Source organism: Aethina tumida, chromosome 7 (genome assembly GCF_024364675.1).
Source record: "Aethina tumida isolate Nest 87 chromosome 7, icAetTumi1.1, whole genome shotgun sequence".
Lineage (NCBI taxonomy): Eukaryota > Metazoa > Arthropoda > Insecta > Coleoptera > Nitidulidae > Aethina > Aethina tumida.
This window is the reverse complement of record NC_065441.1, coordinates 11,223,161-11,249,591: the sequence shown is the minus strand read 5'-3', so window position 1 is coordinate 11,249,591 and position 26,431 is coordinate 11,223,161. Positions and strand designations below refer to the sequence as shown.

General features: G+C 30.0%; 1 protein-coding gene across 2 annotated transcripts in view; it reads right to left on the bottom strand.

The window, feature by feature from the left end:
• The window catches only part of LOC109594575 (protein O-mannosyl-transferase TMTC2), a 92,448-nt gene that overhangs the window by 36,570 nt on the left and 29,447 nt on the right, over positions 1-26,431 (bottom strand). For both annotated transcript variants that reach the window (XM_049969427.1, XM_049969428.1), the window contains exons 3-4: positions 23,871-24,717; positions 22,596-22,710 (exon numbers count right to left, since the gene is read on the bottom strand). In XM_049969427.1, the coding sequence (XP_049825384.1) occupies positions 22,596-22,710; positions 23,871-24,717 (962 nt within the window). The remainder of the gene's footprint in view (positions 1-22,595; positions 22,711-23,870; positions 24,718-26,431) is intronic.

The window sequence follows — 26,431 nt, the reverse complement described above, 5'->3', positions numbered from 1 at the left end:
TTTCCAGAAACTCGATAGTAATAAATGTGGTTGCAAATGCAAGTTTGACAGGTTAAATTGATATTATTCCATAACAAATTTCCAGCACTTCCTTCGTGCAACTAATCTATTTGAAAGTTAATCTATATGTTAAAGGGACCAACATGTCTTCCGAAACGTAGCTAATTAAAGTTGGCAAATAGTGGTGCGGTTAAGGCGAGCATTATGATCTCCGTTCCCCCAACGCCCCCCCACAGTTTTAGCAGCCACGACCTCAAAAGCCAAAAATATCTTTGCAACTTCCTTTCTCTTGCAGCCGGCAAAACTTTCATAATTTCCTTTATCACTTGCCCGACACCGAAATAAGAATTTTCTCACTGAAATTACACACTGCCTGTAAAGTTCAGAAGTTTTCAACAACTTCTAATTGAAACTCTCTAAATATGTCCCGGCCGCAGCCCCAAAGCCGCAAATTTTATACATTAATCTTTTTTATTATTTACATTTACACTTGCTTTAACACTATTTAATTAGCTTGGGTTTTTCTTCTATGCGAAGATTTTAATCTCGCAACCTTACCTTGAGAATAAATTATCTTCTTCAAAGAGTTTTTAATTATAAAACCTTCAATGAAATAACCACAATATTAATTATTTCGAAATTTGTCATAAATATTGCTATAACCTTATCTAAAAATGATTTATTGTATCACAAATTATGTATTTTTTTAAAACATTTTAAAAGTAAATGACTTTCATTTGAACTAACAAGATTCGATTTTTAAAAGCTTATTATCTGAGATATGTGGTACTAATTATTATTTAGTAATTTATATGTTAGTCTTAATTAAACAACTTTACAAAAAAACTAAAATATTATTTATTCATTATAATAATAAATATAGCTTAGCTTCGTGTGTGTGTAACTGAACGATTGATTAGCACCTTACTTTCTTTGGTATAAAATCAGGTTCATTCCTTAGTTTAGTAGAGAATATTTTTGAATAAGTATCAGTATATATGAATATTTAATTAGAATATTTTTATTTTATGTTCCAAATTGTAACCTATTTATAATCAATAGAATTTTATTAGCCATAAACATTTGACAAATGTAGAAGAAAGGAGAGCCTGGTATATTGTCGCTAAAATGTTAGTTTTCCACAATTCATCCCATTAAATCATTGTAATGTTCCGACTTAATTAATATAAATCAGCCAGTAATGATATTTCTCCCCCATGTATTTTACTGACGATCAATTTCGGCATTCCGAGTGCAATATATTTATTTTATAGGACATTTGAGTAATTTTTGCGGCAGTGTCAAAAGCGGTCTGCGTAATGGATCGGTATTGGATATACCGCTCCGCAACCGATGACTGATTGATTGAGAGCGATTCGATGTTGAAACGACCGACGCCGCATGCCGTTGCCGTCGAATTTTCGGTCGGCACACCCGATTTGCTCGGAGAAACAGGCGGTGCGGTACGGAATGGGGGGCGAAGATTCACCACCCTGTTGCGACGAGCCCTCGAAATGATTTACGTCTCGGCGTGTGCATCGTGCAATTAAGCGCAGCCACCCCCTCGCACGAAATCCGAATCTAACCTGTTGGACGCGGGCCGAGCGACTTGAGAACTTTTCGGAAAAAACTGCCCCTCTAATTACGGAAAAACGTTCGACGGTCTGCGAGACTAATGGGCAAAACCGTTTCTGTTGAAACACCATTCATTTTGGATTTCATCCGTTAACGTTAATTATTCGTATTTGTGCAGGTTTATATAGGAAATTACAAACTGTGAAAACTACAAATAAAAAATCATATTTCTATTTTAATTAATAAATATAAAGTTAGTAAAACATATTTACGTCATGTTATTTCATATTTGTTATATACGTATTGTTTAGTAAATAACAAATATGTTTTCTTTATACCAATAGAAAGAACAATTTGCATTAAGTAATATATACATATACTTTTTCTATTATAATTTTATAATTAACTACTTGCATGCAAATATTAAAAAACAGCGTGCACCAAAACTGCCAAATAAATAGTAACAAAAATGATATTAATATTCCCCTGTTTAATTAAAATTTATTGTCAGTCATATGCTACAATTAAAAATAATTTTAAAACCACAAAATGAATTAACATTTGTGTTAAAGTACCCTAAAATTAGTTACAAAGGATGTCTTTTGTAAATATTAGCCATTAAAATTTATTATTATTATTATTATTAATTGTTTATTTTTATAGTAAGTAATAAAATTATTTAAAAAAAAATCAATTCAAGAATGTGTATTGATTTTAGAAATAAATAGTTGAATATATCAATTTCACTATTTTATGAAGCAAGTGTTTTAATTTAATTCCATTATTAAATAATATAAAAGACATTATAAATAAACCAATTTACTAGGAGTACAAATTAATATATCATATTTTAAAAAATTGACAAAGAATTAAATTTGCTATATTTTAGTTAAACAAAAACAAACCAAGATTTTTTGTATAAATTAAATTCACAATGAATTCGGTTATCTATATTTTTATCTAGTTAAACATAAACAAATAAATAATATAAATTACTTCCAAGTAATAAAATTGCACACAATCCAACAAAGTTAAAAGTTGAGCTAAATGGAGTGTACCAATTGTAAACTAAACCTAAATTGAATGGATAAAATCACCAACTCATTAATAAATAACCACGCCGTTAAAATAATATATAAACGGAACTTCAAAAGCATTATAAATAAATCAATTTATACCACATACACATTCGGTATACTATATTTCACATTTTCAATTACATATTCAGGAAATGTGAATAAACTTTGCTTATCAATATGAAATTTACCCTAACTGGGGTGTTCAGTTCCACCTCATTCTGTAATTTACTTCAGCGAGTTTATTGAATGGAAAGAAGCGAATATGTTCACAAAAGTATTTTCACCAATTTAATTTTCGAGGCAGAAACTTTAAATTACAATGGAAATGTTGAGCTAAAATTTTATTAAAAAGGCTAGATGTGAGCGGATTGTTTCGTATTTAATATATAAAACAGAAGTTTTATCAGCCTATTGTGTAATTGTGCAAAGATGAAAGTTTATAGAAGCCAAATCGTCGTCAAAATCGCTTAATCTAAAACGACAGATAGTTGAATTTTTGCGGGGTCCAAGGGGCACCGTATGCCGTGCCCTGTTTCAAAGGATAATCGATACGGTCCCTCACGTTCCGCATTCGGTGATCTTTGCATCCCGACGTCACGTGACGTGTCATTACCGATGGGTTGTTAATCTCATCAGCGAACATCGCAAACGGCAACCGGCTGTAGGCACGTGTCCCGAACGCTTTGCACTACGTACACGGAATAACCAATGCCCGGAAAACCCGCTCCGGAAGAATACGACCGGAATATATCCGGCTCCTCTCTTTAATTGCGTCGCCTGCTTGTGTTTCGTCCGGAACGCCGCCAATAGTTGACTGTTTAACTCGATCGCTAATTGAAATTACCGAAAACGGGGCTCCGGCGGAAACACGCCGCAACCTCCGTAACGACGTCGATGCCGAGATCTTGCCTACTGTTTAATTTGTGCTCGTCAGTTTAATTGTATTTGATTTTTACCGAAAATTTTAAATAGGTATATTTTTAAAATAATCGTATTCTGTTCTAACAAAAAGTTGATGAGCAGTGTTTTTAATTGATTTATAATATGTCTTTATTTATTATTAATTATAAACATGGAAAATGGTCAATTTAAAGTATCTAAATTTTCTAAATTAAATTAGATTAAAATAAATTAAATTAAATAGATGGATTTTTTAAATAATTTAATACAAATATATGTTAATGTATTAATTGTTTTTATTAAATTAATTAACATTTTATTACCTTATTATAATTTTATTTGTATATTTAAAATAATCACATACGACTTTAAAAAAAAATGAGTGAGATTTTTATTTATGAGATAAATATATTTTTTTTAAACGACTGTAATTATTAATACTTTAAACCAATTTTATAAAGAACTTGTTACCATCAATTTCTTTTTATAAAATGTAACAAATATTTTATCTGAAATTCGTTTTATTTAATAATCTATCTAAAAATATGTTTTTAACATACTATAATATTTTTATCATATTAAAATATGAAATTATATAATTGGCGAATGCGCAATTTTTAAAAAATTCTTACATGTTTTCTTTTTAATAACTCTTAAAACAAATTTTCTTATTAATATTTATTAATTAATACTTATATATGTTAATCCATTTTTCTATTTTATTTTATTAATAAATTTTTATACTACCTTATAATTTTAGGACTTAAAAAATGGTGAATGCGCATTTTTTTTGATGTTATCAATGAATATTTGCTTATTTTAGAAAATTTGTTTTTTATTATTATTATTAATATTATATAAGAAATAAATATCAATTTGGTTTTTTATTTACATATTGGCAAATATAGAATTTTGGAAAAATTAGTGAATGCCCAATATTATTTAAAATTTAAATATTTTTAATTCGAAAAACTGGCTTCAATATTAAAGTTCTTAAACAAATATTCTGTAAAAATAAAGTCCACGTTTATAAATTAATTTGAAATTAACACAACCGTATAAATATATTTAAAAATTATGCATTTAATATAATTTTTAATAAATACATAATACATAAAACTTCTCGAATTTAAAATCGTCTATAGAGATAAAATGCAAAAATGTCCGTTCACCATTGTCCAATTTTATTTTTGTTCGGTCATCGCAAGTGTTGTAACACAGTCGACAGACTGCATAACTTCAAATCCAATTTTTCATAATGTACCCAAATTCGCTTCGGTTCCACGTAGCCAGCTAAAGACAAAACGTGTGCCAATTTAAATTTCAAATTGCGCATCGGGAAGCACGATATTATTATGGGGTGGATCAGACGCGTGTGTGGCGTTGAATTTATCAATAGGCCCGATCTTATTGTCTGTCGAGTGGCAATTAGGACGCGAGGTATTTTTATCGGTTGGAACGTCGACACATCTTTGTCGCTATCGTGGGCTGTTAACGCCGTCTACGCCCGTTTACGTCTTCCATTTTCGCTTTTGCTTTCATTTACAGATAGCCGTTCAACTGAATTGTGGCCGTCTCGACAATAGACTTGTTCTAAATGTTGTACGTTTTCTAAATATAAAATCCACCATTTATTTAAAGGAATACTGTAAATTACGTTTTTCATAAAAGCTTCTCATAAATTTATAAGTGTATAGTAGTAATAACTTAATTCAATTATTTTAGTAGATAATTAATATTATAATATAATTAATAAATATAAATTAAAAATAAGAATATATAACAAACTTTTTTGTTTTGAAATTTGCCACAAATCCCATGTTTCAGATACGATTAAGCAATGCTTAATATTAAAGTACTACGATAAAATACATTTTAATTATAATAAATATTTCTTAAATAACTAACTAAAATTTTTAAAATTCCATAATAAATTAAAATTTAAATTTTTATTTGCTAGAATTATTTATTTTTTTGGAATAACAAGTGATCATCACTAATATTCTGAAATATGACATCTATAAACAGAAAAATAAAAAATATGCTTGTATAAATTTTGTTTACGTTAGAATGATTAATCTTATCTCTAGTTAAATATCAAAACGTTTTATTATTTAATTTCAATAAGGGAATCAAATATTACTTATTAAAACTATACAATATTATTAAATAAGTAATGATATCTCTTATAAGTTTAAATTTACGAATGTTTTATACATTAATGATAATTGTGGTCAACAATAAATAGACCCAATATTAAATAAAATTCATTGGCATTTATCTATGGAACCTATTTCAATAGCTTATTGATCTAGGATATAAGATTGTAAAATGACTTTATTCCTCGAGTATAATCCCGAGAATGCTTTCAAATATATATTGAAAAGACAAATCTTCTCCAGATTAATCTCTTATGCATAGACGTACTCAATAGATCGCTGAAGCCATTTACGAGGAAATGAATAATAATTTTTATTATGGAACGAATTTAAACCCCAATGTAGTCCCAACCGCTTTTATGCATAAAAATTAATTTATTTCTAATTAAATTTAGCATTCAATTCAATATATTTATGAATATCATTATTAGTGTACCTCTTTTATATTTTGTATAATTTATAATTTATAATCTCTGTAATATCTATGTGTTTACATATTGAATTATTTCATTTAATACTACCATTTTTAATTAATAAATAAAGCAAGTAATGCATATAAATGTATTAAAAATATATTTACTAACTGGAAACTTTTTTATATTCTATATATATATATTTTTTATAAATTGTCGTCAGTGTTTCTGTCTATGGAACTATATTTAAAAAATTCTTAACGCAAGAAAGGTAAATATAATTGTATGGTGAACTGCCCGTAGATTTTTCATTTGACTAACATGATATTAAATTATTTAATCGGTAATATAAATATAGATATTTCTATAATGAGTGGTCAGAATTTGGAAGCAGTTAGAACGCGTTCAATAATGACAACAGTTTTTGAGTTCCTAAAATACATACCTACAATTCCACATTATGAACTTTTCCATAATGATACAGTAGAGAAGATTCTGAGGTATTCCCCTCTTTTCTTAGCCCTATTTTTACACCACATGAATATTATTTTAACTATTAAGCTTTCTTTGCATAATTTGAAAGAAAAAAATGCATTTTAAATAATAAAATAAATAAAACAAATTTTCTATTATATTAGTTACCCTGAAGATTATATACACGTGATCTTTTGTAATAAATTTCCCTAAATTAACGTGTACGTAATTTAACTCGCCTTGCACGAGGCATTACCTTGAATACATAATCTTACCTTAATTAAAATTTAATTTAAAATTTAAAGATTTTCTCTGATGCTACTTACTAAAACATTTAGCCGGTTCATGCATGTATTCAGAGTTTTTTTTTAATCGCCACTGTCTGATTAAAAATCACGGTCAGAGGAGCCACCGTGGACCGACGATGGTGGCGGAAAAAAGCGAGTGGGCCCAGATAAAATTATATTTATGGGATAATCTTCGGAGCGCAAGCTCGCTCACGTATACGGTTCAAAGGTAAATTAAACTCATTCAGCGTTATATGCATACGTGCAACGTTGCCCCTAATTACCGACAAACAGGACGGGTCCTGGTCGTTTCTGGTTGGTCCTGGTTGGTCGCGGCCACGTCAGGAATCGCGTCATTTACCACCGCAGCACACACACTCAGACAAACGTACATTGGCTGTGGAAGGAAGTGCATGCTCGGCATACAGTAATTTATTCTAATATACATATGATGGGCACAATGCACCGACGTCGCAGGAACGAAATGGACCGGTGAACGTTGGAGCAAACAATTGGGGAGGTTAGCTCCGAAAATTATTTGGCCCCAGGTTAAAATTTGATGACCGGACCGAAGTTTCTCTATTTCGGACCGGGGCATGTTCAGACCAACGTTCTAATTGATAAAATAACATGCGAGATTTCCCCTGTGGCTAGCCACGAACAAAGAACTGGAAATATCCAATCGCAACGTTCACAGGCAAATATTTTAATGGAATGTGTCAAAGGGAAAACTAATTACAAATGCCAAACGGGTAATCTGATTAACATGTTACTTGACATAAAATATTCCTCTAAATATGCTTTATTGTTAGGCACAGACATGGTATCAGCAACAAATATGAAAACAAGAGAGCAGATGCCATACATTGTGAAATCTAACCAACACATTTTATATTTAGATCAAACTTTTTTCTAACAACATAAAACATGTGTAAGATTAAAATTAAAATTGATCGAATTTAATGATATTAGTTTCATAACTGGTTTAAAAGTTCTATTGTTGATGTAATTTTGTTTAATTTATGCTGGTTAACTTATTATAATAAAACATTTGTTGCAATACAATGCCATTGGTACTCTAATTTTTAAAATATTCTATATATATATATATATATATATATATATATATATAACTTTTATGATCTATGCTGTAGAAGTAGATTTATCTCATTATCCATTAATGGTTGCATAAAAAATATTGGACTGAACTAACTAAACATAGAATTTAATGCGGATTTGTAACATATGTATAGTTTTTTATTTTCTATATTTAAGGTACTTATTATAAATGAAAATGTTTTTAACAATAAGTATAATACAAAAGAAATCATATTACATCACATTATATTATTGTGAATTGATATTTTAATCAATTTCATAAATATAATTTACAATAAATAATACAATATAAATTTTTTTAATATTTAATTGTAGCAAAATTCTGAAATATTAAATATACTAAAAAGAAATATTTATAATTCGTTATTGATAGTATATCTTCAAAATAGTTTTTCAAAGAACTAACTATTTTTAATTATTTAAAAAAATATATTCATTTTGTCACTTTTAATTTATTTCCTTAAATATAGAACATCAGCAAGAAATTATTGGTTTTCCCTACATATTGGAACGCTGATAAATTATAATTTTATAAATCGATTGGACTATAATTTCCAAATATAATTTCTAGAAACAGTTATATTCATCCTGCGCGTGTTCAGAAAGTATTAATCAAAATTTCTAGTTTAACATCGGTGTAAAACCATTGTTAAATATGAATTGTTATTTATACTCTATCATTCATTTATTTTTCCAATTTAATACGATCGTTATATTTCGACTCTATTGATTTATTAATAGTAGTCATTATGTGGCAGTTTAATCTATAAACCATAGTTTTAACGGAAATTACTGTATCTTTGGACTAGAATTTACTACACTTAATCAACCTTAATGAAAATACGGTGTGTAAACAATAAGAATTTTAACTCTACGTTTACTATGGTTAATTTGATGTACCGACCAGTCGTTCAGCTGTAAATTAATTAAACGAATGTATTTATTCGAATAACTAAACCTGTCAAATAATAAAACTTCATTTGTTTTATCCGATCACAAATTGTTAACTAATATTAACATAAAAATTTTAAAATTTCAACAAACCTTTCAAAAGTATATATGAAAATATTTTAATTAATAAGAAACATACAAAATAGTTAAAAACTTATTTTAAATTAAACTTCTTGCTGAATTTATTTTAATTCATAATTACTCGTCAAAATATATTTTGAACTATAAAATCCAAAGTTCTGAAGAATACCATACTACTTAAACCATCTTTGTTGTGGTTAGTTTTGTTTAATTTCAAAGCTGAAACTCGTTTAATTTCGGATGTCTTCATTAGAAAGTTTAAATCTAGTTTAAATTACTCTTTATGTCAGTGGAATAAGCACAAAATTTATTTCACTGCGGTTTTCTTTGTAAGGCTTAAGTCTCTACGTAACATAAGAACTATAAATAAACTTTATAGTTCGTCTACATTAGGTATTTTATTTATAATTACAATGAAAATATATCAAAATTAAGAACTGTTTAAACTTTTCCAAATTATACGGTTTGATGTTCATTGATAATTTTGACAGTTGCATAATACAAATGCAATAACTGCCTGTGTAAAAAAATGAATATTTAATTTATCCCGAATTTTCTAATGCGATTGTCAATGTAAATGTTTGCATCCACGTTATATTACAATCGGTGACATATTGATGAATCTTTCATTAAAATGTTTCATTATTCATTGCTATTATAAATCACAATGTTCAATCGAAATTTATTGCAATAACTACATTCAGCACAAAGTAATAAAACGAAACAATATGTTTGTTTTCCAACAATAATGTGAAAAATTTTAATTATTACAGTTAAATTAAATTTCTGAATGTTCTGAGATGAAACCAGGACTAGAAAATGATAGTAATAATATAATTAAACCATTTTTGCAATATTCTTTGATATAATCTCATTCCAGTACTAAAATAACTCTGTTACCTTCTATCGTTTAGGAAAATTAATAAAAACGTTTAAATTTTAAATTGCATTTGTTCCGCTGATGTGGTTCTTCAGATTTATTGATTTTGTTTATACGTACATATTATAGGTGACAATAAGCACAATAATTAAAAAACATTGAATGTAATTATTTTGATATTTAACATCAGAGCCAAACGCTTTTAAAATTAATTGACCAAATATATATGTACATAAAATATATCACATCATATATTTAATTATCCTAGTAAATTGTTTAATATATGTGGGACTCGAAATGTGAATAGCATAAATAATGTTGCTGTTATATTGAGTGTAATTCCAATAATTTTCAATTTAAATTTTAGAGCCCAAAAACAAGCATTTAAATTGTATTTATTATATTTCACTTGCGCATATTATTTAGTCACGTCAATAAATTTATACTTTTGTTCGGTTTTAGGCTGGGTCCACCATTGGTTGGATAGAAATTTAGAAAAGCCCGAGGTGGGAAAATTTCTCAATTTCACAGCGGAAAATAGGACAACGGGACAGTTTGTCAATATTTCACACAAAAGTTTTCCGTAAAATTAAACGGTGTTAGAAAATCAATAACTGTTCGGGATCGTAAACTGCATTTTATCTCAACGAATTAAAGTTATAAAAAATATTGATTATTGTGAAGTAGATACATTATAAATTAATTCGTAATATTAATTCGAAAAATTATTGATAGAAGAATTAGAATAATGAAAGAAAAAACAAACTGAATATTTAGTACTTAAATTGAATTTTTAAGATACGGCAGACGATTATTTTTTGTTAAATTCTTAATTAGCTGTCCAATTTGAAGAAAGACTGCGCCAAAGTCGGTCGTAATTAATCATTCTTTGAGAATCAATAACCGTGCCACAGTTAACAATTTTTATTTATAGAATGAGAAAAGCAGGAAAACGGGAAAGGAAAAAGGTAATTTGAGGATTTTTTAATGGAATTATATATTTTTCAGCTGCAAAAGAAATTAATAAGTATTAAGTAACATAATCTGCTTTTGGGGGGACTTTTGCCGTTCATTATACGTTTATGACGGCGTTGAGTTTCCTTCGTATCGGTTAATTAGAAAAAATGGAATTAACAAAACGCGACGTACGGAAAGCGCCTTAATTAAAATATATTCTAAAATTTATGTAATTTCATTATCATATTTTTTTGTTTTCGTTGCTGTCGCTTCACGGTTAGACGCTCAGAAATATTCATTAATATTAAAATTGGAATTATTTCAAGGCAAAATCACTTATACTATTTTTTTTTTGTTTTTCATTATAAATATTTTATAAATTATTTAACATATATTAATTTTGAATTATTTGAACTAAAAATTATATTAAAATATAAAAAGAGGAATTTTTTTGTTTTGTAAAGTTATATAATTTTAGATGTTTACAAATAATATAAAATAGAATTATTGGAATATGGATATTATTTCATTATAAATATTTAATTAATATTCATAAAAACATTTATTATTTAAAATACAGTAATTTTATTCGAAATTATTTAATTAATAGAACTATTTTTTACCTTCATTCTACCTTAATAAGGCATATTTTATATATTATTTATTATTATATCAATATATTATTATATCAATACAATTATTGTAATAATAATTTAATAAATAATATATGGTATATTCTATATCTGGTAAAATTCAATGTTATTATATTCCTGATTGTATTGCCGTTGAGAGAATATTTTTATTCATAATAAAATATGTACATTCGAAAAATTATTGAATGGATAAGCTGCATTAAAATTACGGGCAAGAAAGCAAATATTGACAATTCATTAGAACAAAGCGTGCACCATGAAAAGCTACACTTTTAAAAACTCGTCAGTTATAGTTATCGTATACGTAAATCTGGAAATATAAAAAACACCATCTGAATATTTTACGTTGAACAGAGTGTAAACATTGACAATAAACTATTTAGTGTGTTTTGATAGCAATGGCCTCTTGGAAGGCGCGCTGATGGCCCAATTATTTACGGCCATTGTTCCAAGGAGTTGATGAAAAGCTAGCAGGAAATAAGGCATGACGGTGTGCGACGTCCGACGCAGCAGGATCGGTTTTGGCCAGTTGGGGGCACTTGAAAAGGATTCTTTTGATTCTTGCGATTATTTCGAGTCGACAGTTTTAATTAGTCCGCAGACAATGTCCATTGTCAAGTTTATATTAGTGGCACTAAATTTTGATATTGTTGCTTCTCTTTTATTGGACAGGAAAACGTAATGATATCAATTATCTCATTGTCTTTCCATTTCATCATGGAAAGGTTTCTAAATAAAGCGTTAATTACGAACATTTTTAAATGGTTGGAAGAACAGAATATATGTTTTATATCGTACATAATACATTATACATAATATCGATTATATTTAAAATTAAACTAGGTAACAACCTAAAACCACCCCTGTCCTGATTTAATAGCGGGGACCATTATCTGGCAGGCTTACAAATCACCGGAGCTCGAAGAACAGAATGGAAGCGGTGCATAGTACGGCATGCCGAAGTCAATATCGTTTAACTATTAGGAATCCAAGCCAGGCCGAAAGCCTTGCGAAACCGACAGTAATGATTTACACGCCGTTGCTGAAACCAGACATTCAAGATCTCCTATTGATTATATATGAGGTGGCGGTGTCTCTGGAGAGTAGTAAATTCATAAGTCTTCGCCTGGCTTCGGGGGCCAGATAAATGCGAGAGGAGAGTGTGAAAAGATGATACTAATACCCGGCCGTACGTCCATGGCACAGCTTCCAACATCTCTCGCTCTACTTCGTCCTGCTTTGCTTGTGCACACAGCACACTGTCTCTGTGGATTTTATTAAAAGGCCACGCGCCAATATAACATCCTCTTGGCTCTTCCGTTATTGTTTATCGATTCAGCCATCCTCATTTCAACTTTCATTATGTGTCCAATAAGTCGCCCCTGTTAAATTGCTTCATTCGTCGGATGAAGCTAAGTGTGGAAACCTGTCAGTGAACCAACAATTTGTAAGAATCACACTGCAATCTGCAGAGTAGTTAGGGCACGAAAAAACTCAGACAAATCAGAACAACAAACAAGAAGCGCCGGTTAAGACAAACCGATCGATGGATAATAGGTTTAAAAGTTAAAAGTCAGGTAAGACACGATGCGGAATAGCATAGCAGCCAAACTACTTGATTTGTAGGAAAAGTCGAAAAGGAAGTCAAACTGGGTAGCGAGGAACGGATTTGACAAGTACAACAAACAACACAACAACAAACACTAAACAGTGATCAAGGCTGGATCTAGACGTCCTCCTACCCTCGGCGTCCCACTCAGCCGGGGAGTTGAGAAGTTCGTAGGGAGTAATTAGCGCCGGGGATTGGGATCGGGTCGTGATAATGCCGAAGGAGATGAGAAACTGATGATGCTGCGGGGATTACCAGCCTGCAACGCGCCATTCGCTAGTCTACTCTCATCTGCTCCAGGCATTCTGCACAATGGGCTTGTGACACGTCGGGCCAACGAAAAATCCTATTAAAAATAGCCACTGGCCAACTTTTAGTGAGAATTCGAAAAATAAAATGCGACTATCCATTACATGTTTCGATATCAATTAAAAATTCGATTTGGCTAAGAGTTGCTTAATTGATATTCACAAGTTGGACACTGAAATTGGCAATTGTCTAAAATACGACAATATTTCAAGATTTTATTAATTCACATGTTAAATATTTAAAAAAAGAAATTATTTGATGAAATATAGCATCATATTAAAATGATCCATAAGTAACCACAAAAATATATTCAAAATTAAAATTAGCAACATTTAACAGAATGGAGATATTTCAATATATAAATCTGGAACAATAATGTTGAGTACAATATATAATACTATATTAAAATGTACTGTCAGGTTAAGGTAAAACGAAATACATATTAAAATTTAAGTTATTCTGATTCGGGATTGTTTTAATAAAACGTATATTGGCATCAATTTAGAAATTTTATATTAACTTCAATTTTTATTCGAATTTTAACTTGAAACATTTTCACTAAATACATCTATTTAAGAAATTATAGCTTAATCTGTCACATGGCTACGAAATTTTAAACCATTTATAATTCAGTAATTAATTAACATTACTGCTTTCATTTTAAAACTTGGCTCTCTTTTAAATTTGTATTGAATATATCGAATGTTTTATTTCGAAGTTACGTTAAGTTAACTTTAAATATAATGAGACATTGTTTGAAGGTTAAATTCTTTTTAATATGTACTTTTATATACTATTATTTATATTTATTACAGCATTGGTAATATATAACCAACTTCAATATTAGCTCAATGCTTTAAAAAAATATGTTTTAGGATTATTATATAAATTATATATAAAAATTGTAAATATATTCTTAATTAATTTATATTACATAAATTTTGAATACTTGTTATATGAATTATATTATTTAAAACCACAGTAAAATAATAAATAAATTAGAATATGAATTTTTATTTGTGTTTTATATTCTAAATATAACTATATAATATATTATTTTAAATAAATAATTATAAACAATAACATCAAGAGCGACATACTCTAACAACACTGTTATGACAACAAATCTGAATATTATTTATTTTCAATATTGTAAAATATATTTCAATTAACTACATAAATGAATAAATTAGTTTTGAAGTTTGTTTTAAACTTACATTTAATTTCCAGTTATTTTATTTATACTTTAGAAGAAAGCATTCTTTAAACAAGTATTATTGGCAAAGACCGTACGTCAATAGGTAAAACAAAAAGTCCTTTGAATATTGGACGTTTGAGCCGATTAAATTTGCGGCGATAATTTCCCACTGTGCAGCCCGATTTAACAATACATAACCGTTCTGGAATACGAATTGAATAGAATACGGGATCCACCAGTTTCACAATTATGACATGCCAGCCGGGGGCAGAACGTATAATCTCCCGCTAACGTCGGTTTTGTCAATGCTTCGCCGGCATACATTATATCTCGACTCTCGGGCCCAACTCCGCACCGTCTCGGTGCACCCGTTCTCCTTGCAAGAGTGTCCCGCTCAACAAAAGGCCTTTATCAACACTTCGCTGCTATCTTATGACCGCAGAGGCAATTGTCTGGCCCGATCGCAGTATGTTCTCGGTGTTAGCTATCCTTTGCTAGGTTAGCTAGCCAGGGGGTTGCCCGTCGCTTCTATTTACCTGTTACCATAATTTCACGTCGGCGACCTTTGTCTGCACGTTGATTGTTCAACACCATTATAACACGCCAAACAGGTACGGTGCTAATATGGAGCTTTATCAATTGTCTGTATATTATTTTATGTTGACCCAACGTAATTGAGTATAAATATTTTTGGATAAATAACAAAACATTAGTAAGTAGTAAGACTTGATAACTGTACTGAAGACTGTACGATAAACAATTTCAATTTTATGACTAAAATCCAACATTTGTAATAAAGCTATTCCAAAAAATGAATAATATGCAACCACTTTTGAAATGATTTTGTACAAAATCACATTGGCAATGAAAAGTTACATAAAATGAGGTGCGAATAAACTATATTAATTCACTAAAATGTAAATGTGGTTAATATATCTCCGTGTTTCAGTAAATAATAATAATTTCCAATTTAATTTGAGCATCATAAACATACAAAAGGAAATTGGGTAATGTAATGTTCTTTTTACTATTTCTTTGCATCATATTCAGGTGTACAAAACAAAATTAAAAAATGTAGTTTTAAATTGAAAATATTTTTATTAAGGTTCATTGATATTCTCGTTTAATAAATGGGTTTATCAATCACTTTATTATTCACCAATTACTTATTAATAAAAATAAATAAATATATATTCTTTTGAATTCAATATTTTCTCGGACAATAAGTCTATCACGGAAAGCCACACCTCCTAGTTCAGCAAGTAACATTTGGATTTCTTCTTTGAAATAGAGCTCTGTGCTCTCCCAATCTAATTCCCATTCTTCCATTTGTTATAGTAGTCCATAACATTCGTCAAAGCAATATAAATTCTCTTCATGTGTCTTTGGTTCAAGTTCGGATGAAAAGTCGTACTGAAGACATTGTGGTCGAAATTGTAATAATAACTTGACTTTTATCTGGCATGATATTCCTGATAACTTTTCTTGGTAAGAGGGTTAATTGAGCCCAATTTAGACTTAAAATTCGCTAGGAATATTCTGAAACTCCAAGTCATATTTCATTATTTTAATATTTAAATTGTTGTTATTTGACAATTTAAAACATTATATACGTTATATTGACATATTACAAAACATCGAAAAAATGTAAACCCCATTATTTCCAACATGTGAGAGGATGAGAGCCATTCAGTACTTTATGCATTTTCATAAATGCAGTTTTGATTGCAAACAAAGAGCCGCTGAAAAAGCTTCACAAATTAGAAATATTGAAAGCCGCAAAAACACATAAAAAAACACACCGGGCACGGCAAAATAAACACGAATTTCGGTATAATTTTGACGTTTAATGTTGTGCGGATTTAAGCGGCCGGCCCGGTCCGGATTAAGAGTGGAGATTTGGAAGTGAAAATTCGTTTTTGCGGAGTGGTTCGAGCTAGCAAATCGCGGGCCCGCAGTAGTTTATGGTAGGGCTGCAAAGACCCAATCCTATTAAGCCGTACTCCGGTGATAACGGGTCAGCAATCCGGCTTGTTCTGTCCCATTAGACTCGGTGCGGGTCCATTACCGCCGACCGGAGCGACCGGAGCAACCGAACGACCGAGACGACCAGAACTTGCCGGGCGCACGGAGCGCACATACACATTCCGTGCTTCACACACCCCGCACTAAGCCCCTTTATGGGGCTCCAATTGAATTTCCAACAACAATATATAAATCGGATCCTGCCACTGGTATATTTTGATAAGCAAATTCACACCCATGAATTTCGCTCGCTCGGCCCTTAAAAGGAGCAATCTCCTCTAATAGACCGCAAATCGGATAGAAACGTATTTTAATAGTACCGTGTTGCGCCAAAACGTCTTTCTCACTATAAATTCTCGATGCGAAATTGGTTTATTTTATTCGACCTATTTCCCATTACTAAACTTGAGCCTTTGCATACGACGAAATATTATTGTAAGATATGGAAAGGTATGGATGGTTTACTAAAAACTGACGTAAACTTTCATCATTTCGTACAATCCGGTAAAAACATTTAAATCTCCGTCGTTAATACGACGGATAGTGCTTAAATCCATGCGACAACATTAAACGTCAAAATTATTCTGCTTTCTGTTTATTTTCCGGCACTTCATCATTTACATACTCTCACACGGTTTCCGATTTTTCCATTTACACTCTCACAGTCAACGATTTATAAAACATACCAAACAGCACATTACTGCTTTAATTTAACCAAGTAAAATTTACAATTGTATAATCTGTTTCAATTAAATTTGTGTATTGTGTCAATTAAATTTATATATTTTCAGTTTAATTTTGTGCTAACTGTATTTATTAATTAATAACTACTCCGCATTATTGAAAACATTCTAATTTTATAATAAAAAAATATTAATAAAATTTATGTTGTTCGGATGTTTTTAAAAAATTCAGTAAAAATCATTTTTCAGTTGTTACACCTGAACAAAATTTATCTGGTACAATATTGTTTTTTATAATATTAATTGTAATTTAATTTATTACTTTTAGACTATACAGTTTAATTAAGGTTCAGAATTCAGTTTCAAAAATAAATATATGTAGAAATTCAGATTTTGAAATAATTAATTATTAAAACTTTCTTAGATTTGAATTTTATATTCTAGTAGTGATTATTTTGTAAATAAAATAATAATTACACTGGGATATTTTAAAATAATAAACAATTTAATAAAAATATTGAAATATATTTAAATATTTTAATATTTGAATAATTAAAAAATAAAATACAGATGTAAATTACATAATAGTATTTTCAAAACTATATACGTGATATCTCATAATTAACGGGATGAAGTTAAATTTGCCCTATTCAAAAGTTAATAATAGACGGTATATAAGCAAATTTAAAATTTGAATTTTATTAAATACTTTTGACAATTTTTTTGAGGACTAATTAATGTCATACGTTAGTAATGTATCGATTTGTATCAGAATTAATTTTTTTTTAATTCAAAATTTCTAAAAAATAATATAGAATTTTGATATACCGCTTTATTAAATAGGTTAAATTCACATATTCAATTTAAATCACGATAATGTAAACGGAATTTATGCATAGTGAAAAGTTTGAAATTCCGGCCGAATATGCGCCAGAACAATTGAAGGCAAATCGAATATGGTGCAATATTTTGATAAGCAAATTCACAACTATGAATTTCATGTGCCTTGTTTATTTTAAATAGTAACACGGTGCCTGCTCTCCAATTTACGGTTTCACAGTCAGGCATGCCGGAAAGGTTGAAATCACTCGAAACTAAAACCGCACGTACTGTTGGTATCTTTTGCCGGGGAATTTAGAGAAAGCCTTGTTTGAAATCCTAAACCACTTTATTGATGAAGTTGAGGTTGAACTGTTGTTCTCTTGCTCTTCTTGTCAAGTCTCCTACTTAATTGTTTCTCGATAACTTTTATAACATTCATTAAATCCCCCCTCCCCTGGTTGCTTAACTTCCGGTTGTTAAAGTGCCTGGATTTAAACTGCGGTTAATGTACACGGGCGATGATGGAAGTAAACAAACAGAAACGTTACATTTTATTTCAGGGACCAAACTTTTACATAAACATTATACAAATTTTAGGTAATTGTATTAGCAATTACGGAAGTGCGACAATTTGCTTTCAGTATAATGGAAAACTATTATTGAAACTGTCTATTATGTTACAGACACAGAAAGGATTTTAGTGGATGAAATGCCGATAATAAACCCGTTTAACAATTCCCCACGAAAATTTTATGATGTAATTATTTGTGCAGGCACAGAATTAAACTGGGACAAAGTTACTTTCGCAGAAAATTTTCCATATTGTCAGTGGTTTGATACGTAAACTAATTTAGAAATGCATCGCCATGAATGTAAAATAGAAGTGAGTATGGTTGACCTATTTCTTATAAAATAATGGCTGTTTTCCCAGTGAACTATGGTCATAATTTTGGAGTTGTTTCTCAAATAAAACTGAATTGTCATACACAAATTGTCTTATTTCACTTCAGAATTTTTTATGCAGATACTTTATATGCACATTTTCCTGTCTTTTTTTGTTGAAATAAACTTCATTTAGTTTTCCAATTCACATTATATTTCAATGGCCTATAAATCATGATCATCAATAATTTTATTTCATCAGTGGAAAGTGAGGTGCTGTTCAGAATAATTAAAACGTTTTAATATAATACTATATCAGTGGAAAATAAAAACGCAAAGATCAAGTTATTTCTATTGAAACATAATCCAAAATGTATTCGAAATTTAAACCATTATATTTATAAAGACTAATTTTAATAATATTTTAATTAACTTTGGATACTTTGGAACTAAATGTAATTTGACATGATTTTCAAAAGTTGCACACTTAATTATACGATTTAAGTCTTCTAAATATATTTTAACGTGTGTTGACAAGGGTCAAAATAATTGAAAATTATTATCAAAATTCAAATTCTATTCTCTTGTTTTCCTGAACTGATGATCAAAGATTTTGTGGCTCAATTTTTTTGATTACATCAATATATCACACACTAAAGGATTGAATTGGCTGAAATTAGATGTAATGTAATTAAACCTTAACTATGAGCTGATATTCATCAAAAAAGTATAATTGTAAAATCAGAACCGAAATGTATATGTAATGGGTATGGTATTCTGCATAAAATAATATTACAAAATCTTTATTTGTGAGCGTTTTATTCACATTATCCTCTAACAAGCTTTACATACTCTTATTGTTTTATGTTGAGAGAGCTTTTGTATTTTAAGTATGAAATATATAATAGCGAACAAATTTAATTAAAGAAGCATTCGCCCTTTATTTCCTCACATTCGTGAAAATTTTAATATAGCTTTTGAAGTCTTGGCCAAATTTAATAATAAAATAATTCCAATTTCTCAAACTCAAACTGGAACGCTATAACAATAACATTTAAGTTCAGAAGTTGTGTAATTTCAAAAATGTTCGTTAATTTCTTTAATGGTCCCAATAAAAAGTATTGAACGAACGAATCGGACGAACAAAAGGAGAAATCGACTGGAACTATTTAAAGAGAACACATTTCTTCGACATAAACAGTAATGTATTTTATGAAATTAATTTTGGTTCAATTGCAATTCTTTTAGATTAAAAAGTTTAAGTAAAAGCTCTTTCACTTTATGAATCGATTTATTTCATTCATCAATTTAAATTTCATTGTTAAGTAACTGATGGAGTTTTGGATGTTTTCAAGAAATATTTATTGGTTAGAAACATTAAAATTATTAAAATCTTTTATATGTATTATACTATTATCAAAATTTTAAGTCATTGCTTTTACGAATTTTTCCAATATATCTTTCGTTCATTCAGCACATCCCGGGCCAATGTTTCGTTCTTTTATAATGCAATATGTGTTTTTCATATGATCCCCCAGTATTCGGGGCCAAGATTAAATCCCCGACATCCGACGTTGTATACACAAGCTGAAAAGAATTTGATAGCAGGAAGGTAGACAGGACGAGTCAAGACATGCCTGGGAAAAGATACAGGTGAATGGGCCAGAAGATAAAACATAATTGGATGAGCCAAAAAGCAAAAGCAAGCGGTGGAAGACAAGGGAATAATATTTGTCGTTATTGTGTTGTTTCGCGGAGGGAAAGAGAACATTTCTACTACGCTGACGCACAATAGTTGCATTTAGTTTTTTTTTTATTTTTAAACTTCCTATAATTATATAAAAGGTAATACCAATAAAACTAGATTGGGTAAATTTGATTGTATATAAGATACTCCACACTTTTTTGAAAATACTTGCACGATGTATAAATCGTTTAGCTTTCAAATTATGAAAGAGAATTTGTAAGATAAATCAATAGTTGTGTTCTTTACTTATATGTTATCTGTGCCGAATATTGCCAAAGGCATGAAAAAGTTACTATACGGTTTAGTATAATTCAAACTCGTGTTACAGGTTGTTCAAGACCTTGTACTTCCAACCCCACGAAATAACAAGGTTTTCAATGTTTCAGTTGTCCACTTGAATATGTTCCTAACAACAATTGGACAATTATAAGAGACACATTTGAATTGATTATTTCTTTTGTTTCACTTAGTAACCAAAAAATATGAAATATGACGAGATGGTATTTTTGCTTATCTCTTTTTATACTATTTCTTCAACCTCAATCAATGGAATAAAATACTTTTCAATACATGTAAATTAGTGCAAAATAAAAACAGTTACACTACTGGTATCATGAAATATAAAACAAGGAAAAAAGGATAAAAATGAACAGCGTGCGTCAGTATCAGCATTGGACACATGTGTGTGTATGTATGTGTAGTGGTCGCGAGTTGCGCCATCCATGGTCATATTGATCGCTGCGACGCGTTTCGGGATAAAATGACCAGGATTGGCGGAGAGTGGAATTCACGACAGTTCGCGCCTCGTAAACATAAAAATTGCCGGGTTATTTTCTAGATTGTATGTGTTTAAAGGCTGATAACTGGTTTTATTGGCGGATATTTGTTAAACAGCTGCCGTAAAATCAACGAGTCAAATTGCTTTAGCCGGCACTTGGACAGGTGACACACACTCTGGAAAACCAATAAAAGGGATGTAAAGAGGAGGACCGGGAGCTGGCATTGATGTACGTTTTCTAGTTCGGGGTTTATATTTTACATGGTGGTCGTTTCTAAATTATTATACTCGCTCCCCTTTCTTTGTTAAGACGAATTTTTTTATGCCCCATTTAACGTTGAAGTCCCTTCTTTGATCATGCTGATTAATAAAACTCTCTTCGTCTTAAGTCACTGGTTACAATAAAAAAACCTGAATCGTTAAAAAGTAGAAAATGTACAAAACCTGTTATCACCATTTAATTGGAACACGCATTTGCAAATGTGGTTTGGAAAGTATTATAATGTAAAATGGAAATTAGAATGTGCACCATCAACAACCACATCTTTTATCTGTTGCCGCAGACCAATATGGCGTCCGTGCATTATACAATCTGTGTATAGAGCATTGTTGTTTCGCAGTCAGCTAATTTCATTATAATTGCGGCTGGCTGTATTTCCCCCGCAAGATAAATGAGAACAATTAAAAATGTATTAGGGTTTTACACATTATACAGCCATTTGTGTGTGGTTCGCCATATCCTTTTATATTCGCAACGAAAATTCCTAACTGATTGCGATTTCATTATTGTTTTTCCTTCCTACAGGCCACATAATTGCCTTCGCGTTAACTCCACGTTCTATTGAAAATTATACACTGAATCGGCCGTGCTCGAAATATAATTCGATTCTTTCGCATGATTTGAGCCGATCTATCCTTATCAAATGTCGGCACATCCCTTCCACTGGATAAAACATAAAATTGATAATTCCAAAAAATAAAAGTTGTACACAACAGGAGGGTAACAATACTTACAGGTTGTAGTGAACGTCAGCCATGTTCGGCTTGTAAAATAGTGCCTTTCTGTACGCCTCCTCTGCTTCCGTTATGCGTCCAGCGCTGTTTAAAATGCTTCCTAGGTTCCCGAGGGCTGGAAAAATATTAAAATAGCTATGAGATCCAATCGATTTTTTTATATTAAAACATTCTTCCTGCTCAATTTTGCGGGTGGTATTATTTTAAATTTTATTTGAAAGAATTTCACCGTCTCTTTAACGTATTTGTTAGGAATTTTTATGCCATAAAATTGAATTGATGTTTTATAGTTCCATAAATTAAGGAGGATTAATTCATAAACACTTGTTAATTTTAAGGCACGTTGTACTTTAATTTGTGAAAACATTTCGATATAAATCGGACCGACGAATGAACGGACTCATCTAATTAAGATACATATTTTAACGAATCGTTTCCGGTTACAGACGCACAATCCAGACATTAATTAATTTATTTTAGGGATATTAAGCGTACCGAGGGCCTTTGTAAATATCATATTGGGGGTTTCAGTGAAGTTGTTTAACAAACTTAAATAGAGCATAAAGTTCCGGAATGGGGTGAATAAGTTGTCCGACACGCAACCTAAAGAGACCGTTATTACATACTTAATAAATAATTCTTTTTAATTACACTTTCCTAACTTTAATCAGGAATCTGGCTTCTATGTATGAGGTAGAAAAACGAGGTGCAGGAAGTGGAGCTACGTTCGCATTACCTTTAAGTTAGGGAAATGTAAATAGTAGGGCGTTTTATACTGTTATTTATAACACATTCATGGTTTTGTTAAAGTTTGAGTTACAGCATTTTGAATACAAATTTTAATGTGAAGGGTCTTTCCTGATTGTATCATAAAATATATTGCTGAAAACTAAAATTTATTTAGTATATCAACATATTCATAATTAATATATACTTACTTACAATATGCAAATATATTTTTATAAGTGTAATAAATATTTTTACGTCAAGATAATATTATATGGTTATCAGGGTTACTCCGGTTTCAGTTTTTGAAGAGAGTACTTTACAAGAAAAATATGTTATATGTTATCGAACTTCATTAACATAAAAAATACATTTTTAAATTTGCTGCCACTTAAATATGTCTTTATTTTATATAAAGCGATTAAAATTAATTGAATTTAAATTAAAAACAAATTTTAATTGTTTAATTTTATATTAGGTCTATAATGAAGTCAACACATGAGTTAGGGCTAGTTTCGAAATAATTTTTTACCTAAAAAATCATCTTACCTTTAGGAGGGTTCACCGAAATGGCCGAGCTGTACAGAGCTTCCTCATCATACCAATCTGCATTCCTCCAAATGGTTCTAGAACTGTAAATGATCAGCATAAGCCACAACACTATCTGTAGAGATTTCTTTCGATGTTCGTATCGTTGTAAACATGTTGCAGCCAGTATGCCGAAAAACAAACACAGTCCCGCACTAGGCAAATATAAAACGCGTTCAGCTACCACGAAACCGACGTAAAATAGAATATTAGTAGCTGGTAGGAATGGAATTGATAGTAGTGCAATAGAGAAGACTAATGAACCCTCGAAAGTGAGACTCTTTCGTGCCGACTTCACGGTTGATGAGGTGCACTCACACGGGAAGGTCGAATTGTTGTTGTTGGAATATCGGCAGCTCGACGTGTGGAGATTGGTGAAAGTTTCATGGCAGAACACGCATTGTGTCGTAGTTTCCCTCTTATTTTTGTGGTTGGTCTTCACTGTCACCATTTTGTGCGTCAGACAATTCTTCTCTTTCGGTGGATTCAGTTTTTTGTAGCAGTAGTACATTAGCCAAAGGACGGTCGAGTAAAATGTGCAGGAAACGAAATTCCTGGGATCAAGGAAACTTTTTACTCTGGGAATTGCCTCCATGCCCCAATCGAAACTCAACGGATAGGGATAGAGCAAGAGCAGGAAGTTGAAGACCGGCAGATATGAAAATGTTAAGAACCTCGTCCACACACAATCTTCCTTTGCCGTTGGATTGTCGGCCCTGGAGAACTCCGGCGTTATTCCCCCGTTGAATCTGACCGTTAAAGCCAGCAACGTTGTCACTCCGACGATGAATAAGCTACGCCATTGTTTCTGCAACAATGAAAACATTTCCTGTTATCGTTCGTGATTGATCACTACCTGCTAAAGGCTATACTGTTTGTTTAGTGAGTTTGTATGTTACCGCTGCTTATAATTGAGCTACACGCCATCAAGCCACCCATTCGTTCCTGTTTTTTTTGGTTTATATTGTACGTCATAGGTTAATTAGAATTATAAAGTCAGGTTCAGTGCTGGATTTAATAAAATAATTGTTTTCGTTTAACGTTCTATTATGAAATCAAATAAAATTCTAAAATTAATTTTTTTTGGGTTTGTTGACAGATATTAACAATTCAATATTTTTTAAAAATTTATTTTATTTCAATATTCATTATATAATTTATTATAAAACTATAATTTTAAATAAAGTATATTAATTTTTAATTCTATTTAACACAAGGTGATGTTAAAAGTAAAATTGTTTTCTACACTATACAATGAATGTAGATATAAGTAAAATTATAATTTTAATATACTATATTTAATGAAAATTTATTCACGTATTTCAAGACATCCAACTTTACATTAATATATGAATGCTTTTAGTTTCTATTGCAAGTTGTGAATCGTTTAGAATTATAACATAAATTTTGGAGTTTGTGATGGACAAAATAATTAATCTGATTTAACATTTAAATATTATGAAAGTTTCATAATATATTTAATTAAAATTTTAAATTTGTTGGCTTGTAAAATTTAGCCATATATTAATAATTTTATTGTTAAAATTAATTTGAAGTTTAATATTCCATATTTCATTTAATTAAAGTTAAATTAGATTATAAAAAAGGTTTTATGTTAGAAAAATATAATAAAAATTTTAAAATTGGATTCGATTCGATTTAATAAATAATATTATATTTGAAACACTTATTACTTACATTTATTATATTTTTACAAATTTGTATTAAGGTAAAATTTATATATATCCTTAATAAATTTAAATAAATTCAAAATATAAAAAAGTAAATATTTCAATTCTTTTAATTCGGTCAAATCTAATTGTTTATATGAAGTCAATTTAAATTTAATTAAGTAGCAAGCAAGACATTTCTAAAACAATTGTGTTATTTTTTTTAGTATTTAACATCTAATAAAATGCAAAATCACTTTGTGTTAACTCGATTTCAGTCACTAAATTACATTCCTGACGAGGTAACACCCATACTATTATTGAAATAATTTCGTAACATTGAAAGCACTTTATCAAGTAAAATGGATCAATAAAAGTACAACACGATTCGATTACAAGCCGCAAACTGTTATTTTCTCAAATTTGCAAATGCTCTTCAGTCGGTTTATTATTGTGCGAAGTGTTTTCAGTCACACATACTGAATTAGGTTTATCTAAATTAGTTCAAAGCAGATCTTGGATGGAAATTTGTTGCACTACTGCTTTTATATCACTCTATAATTAGTCACGACAGGTAAACTACATTACATATAGGATACATCCAATTAGTGAAGTAAGATGTTATTATTGCAGTAATTAGACACTAACTAAATTGGGAATCAGTGCGATCGATTATCAATATACAAATTTATATTTAAGTTACTGTAATTCCAACGGCTTTTAGTATAAATAATATAAAATTATATATTATGTTTTTCATTTAAATGGTGACATATTGAATTACATTTGTTTAATTAACTGTAGGTTTATCTAAAAATATATATTAATTTCAAAAGCTGCAGTAATTTATTA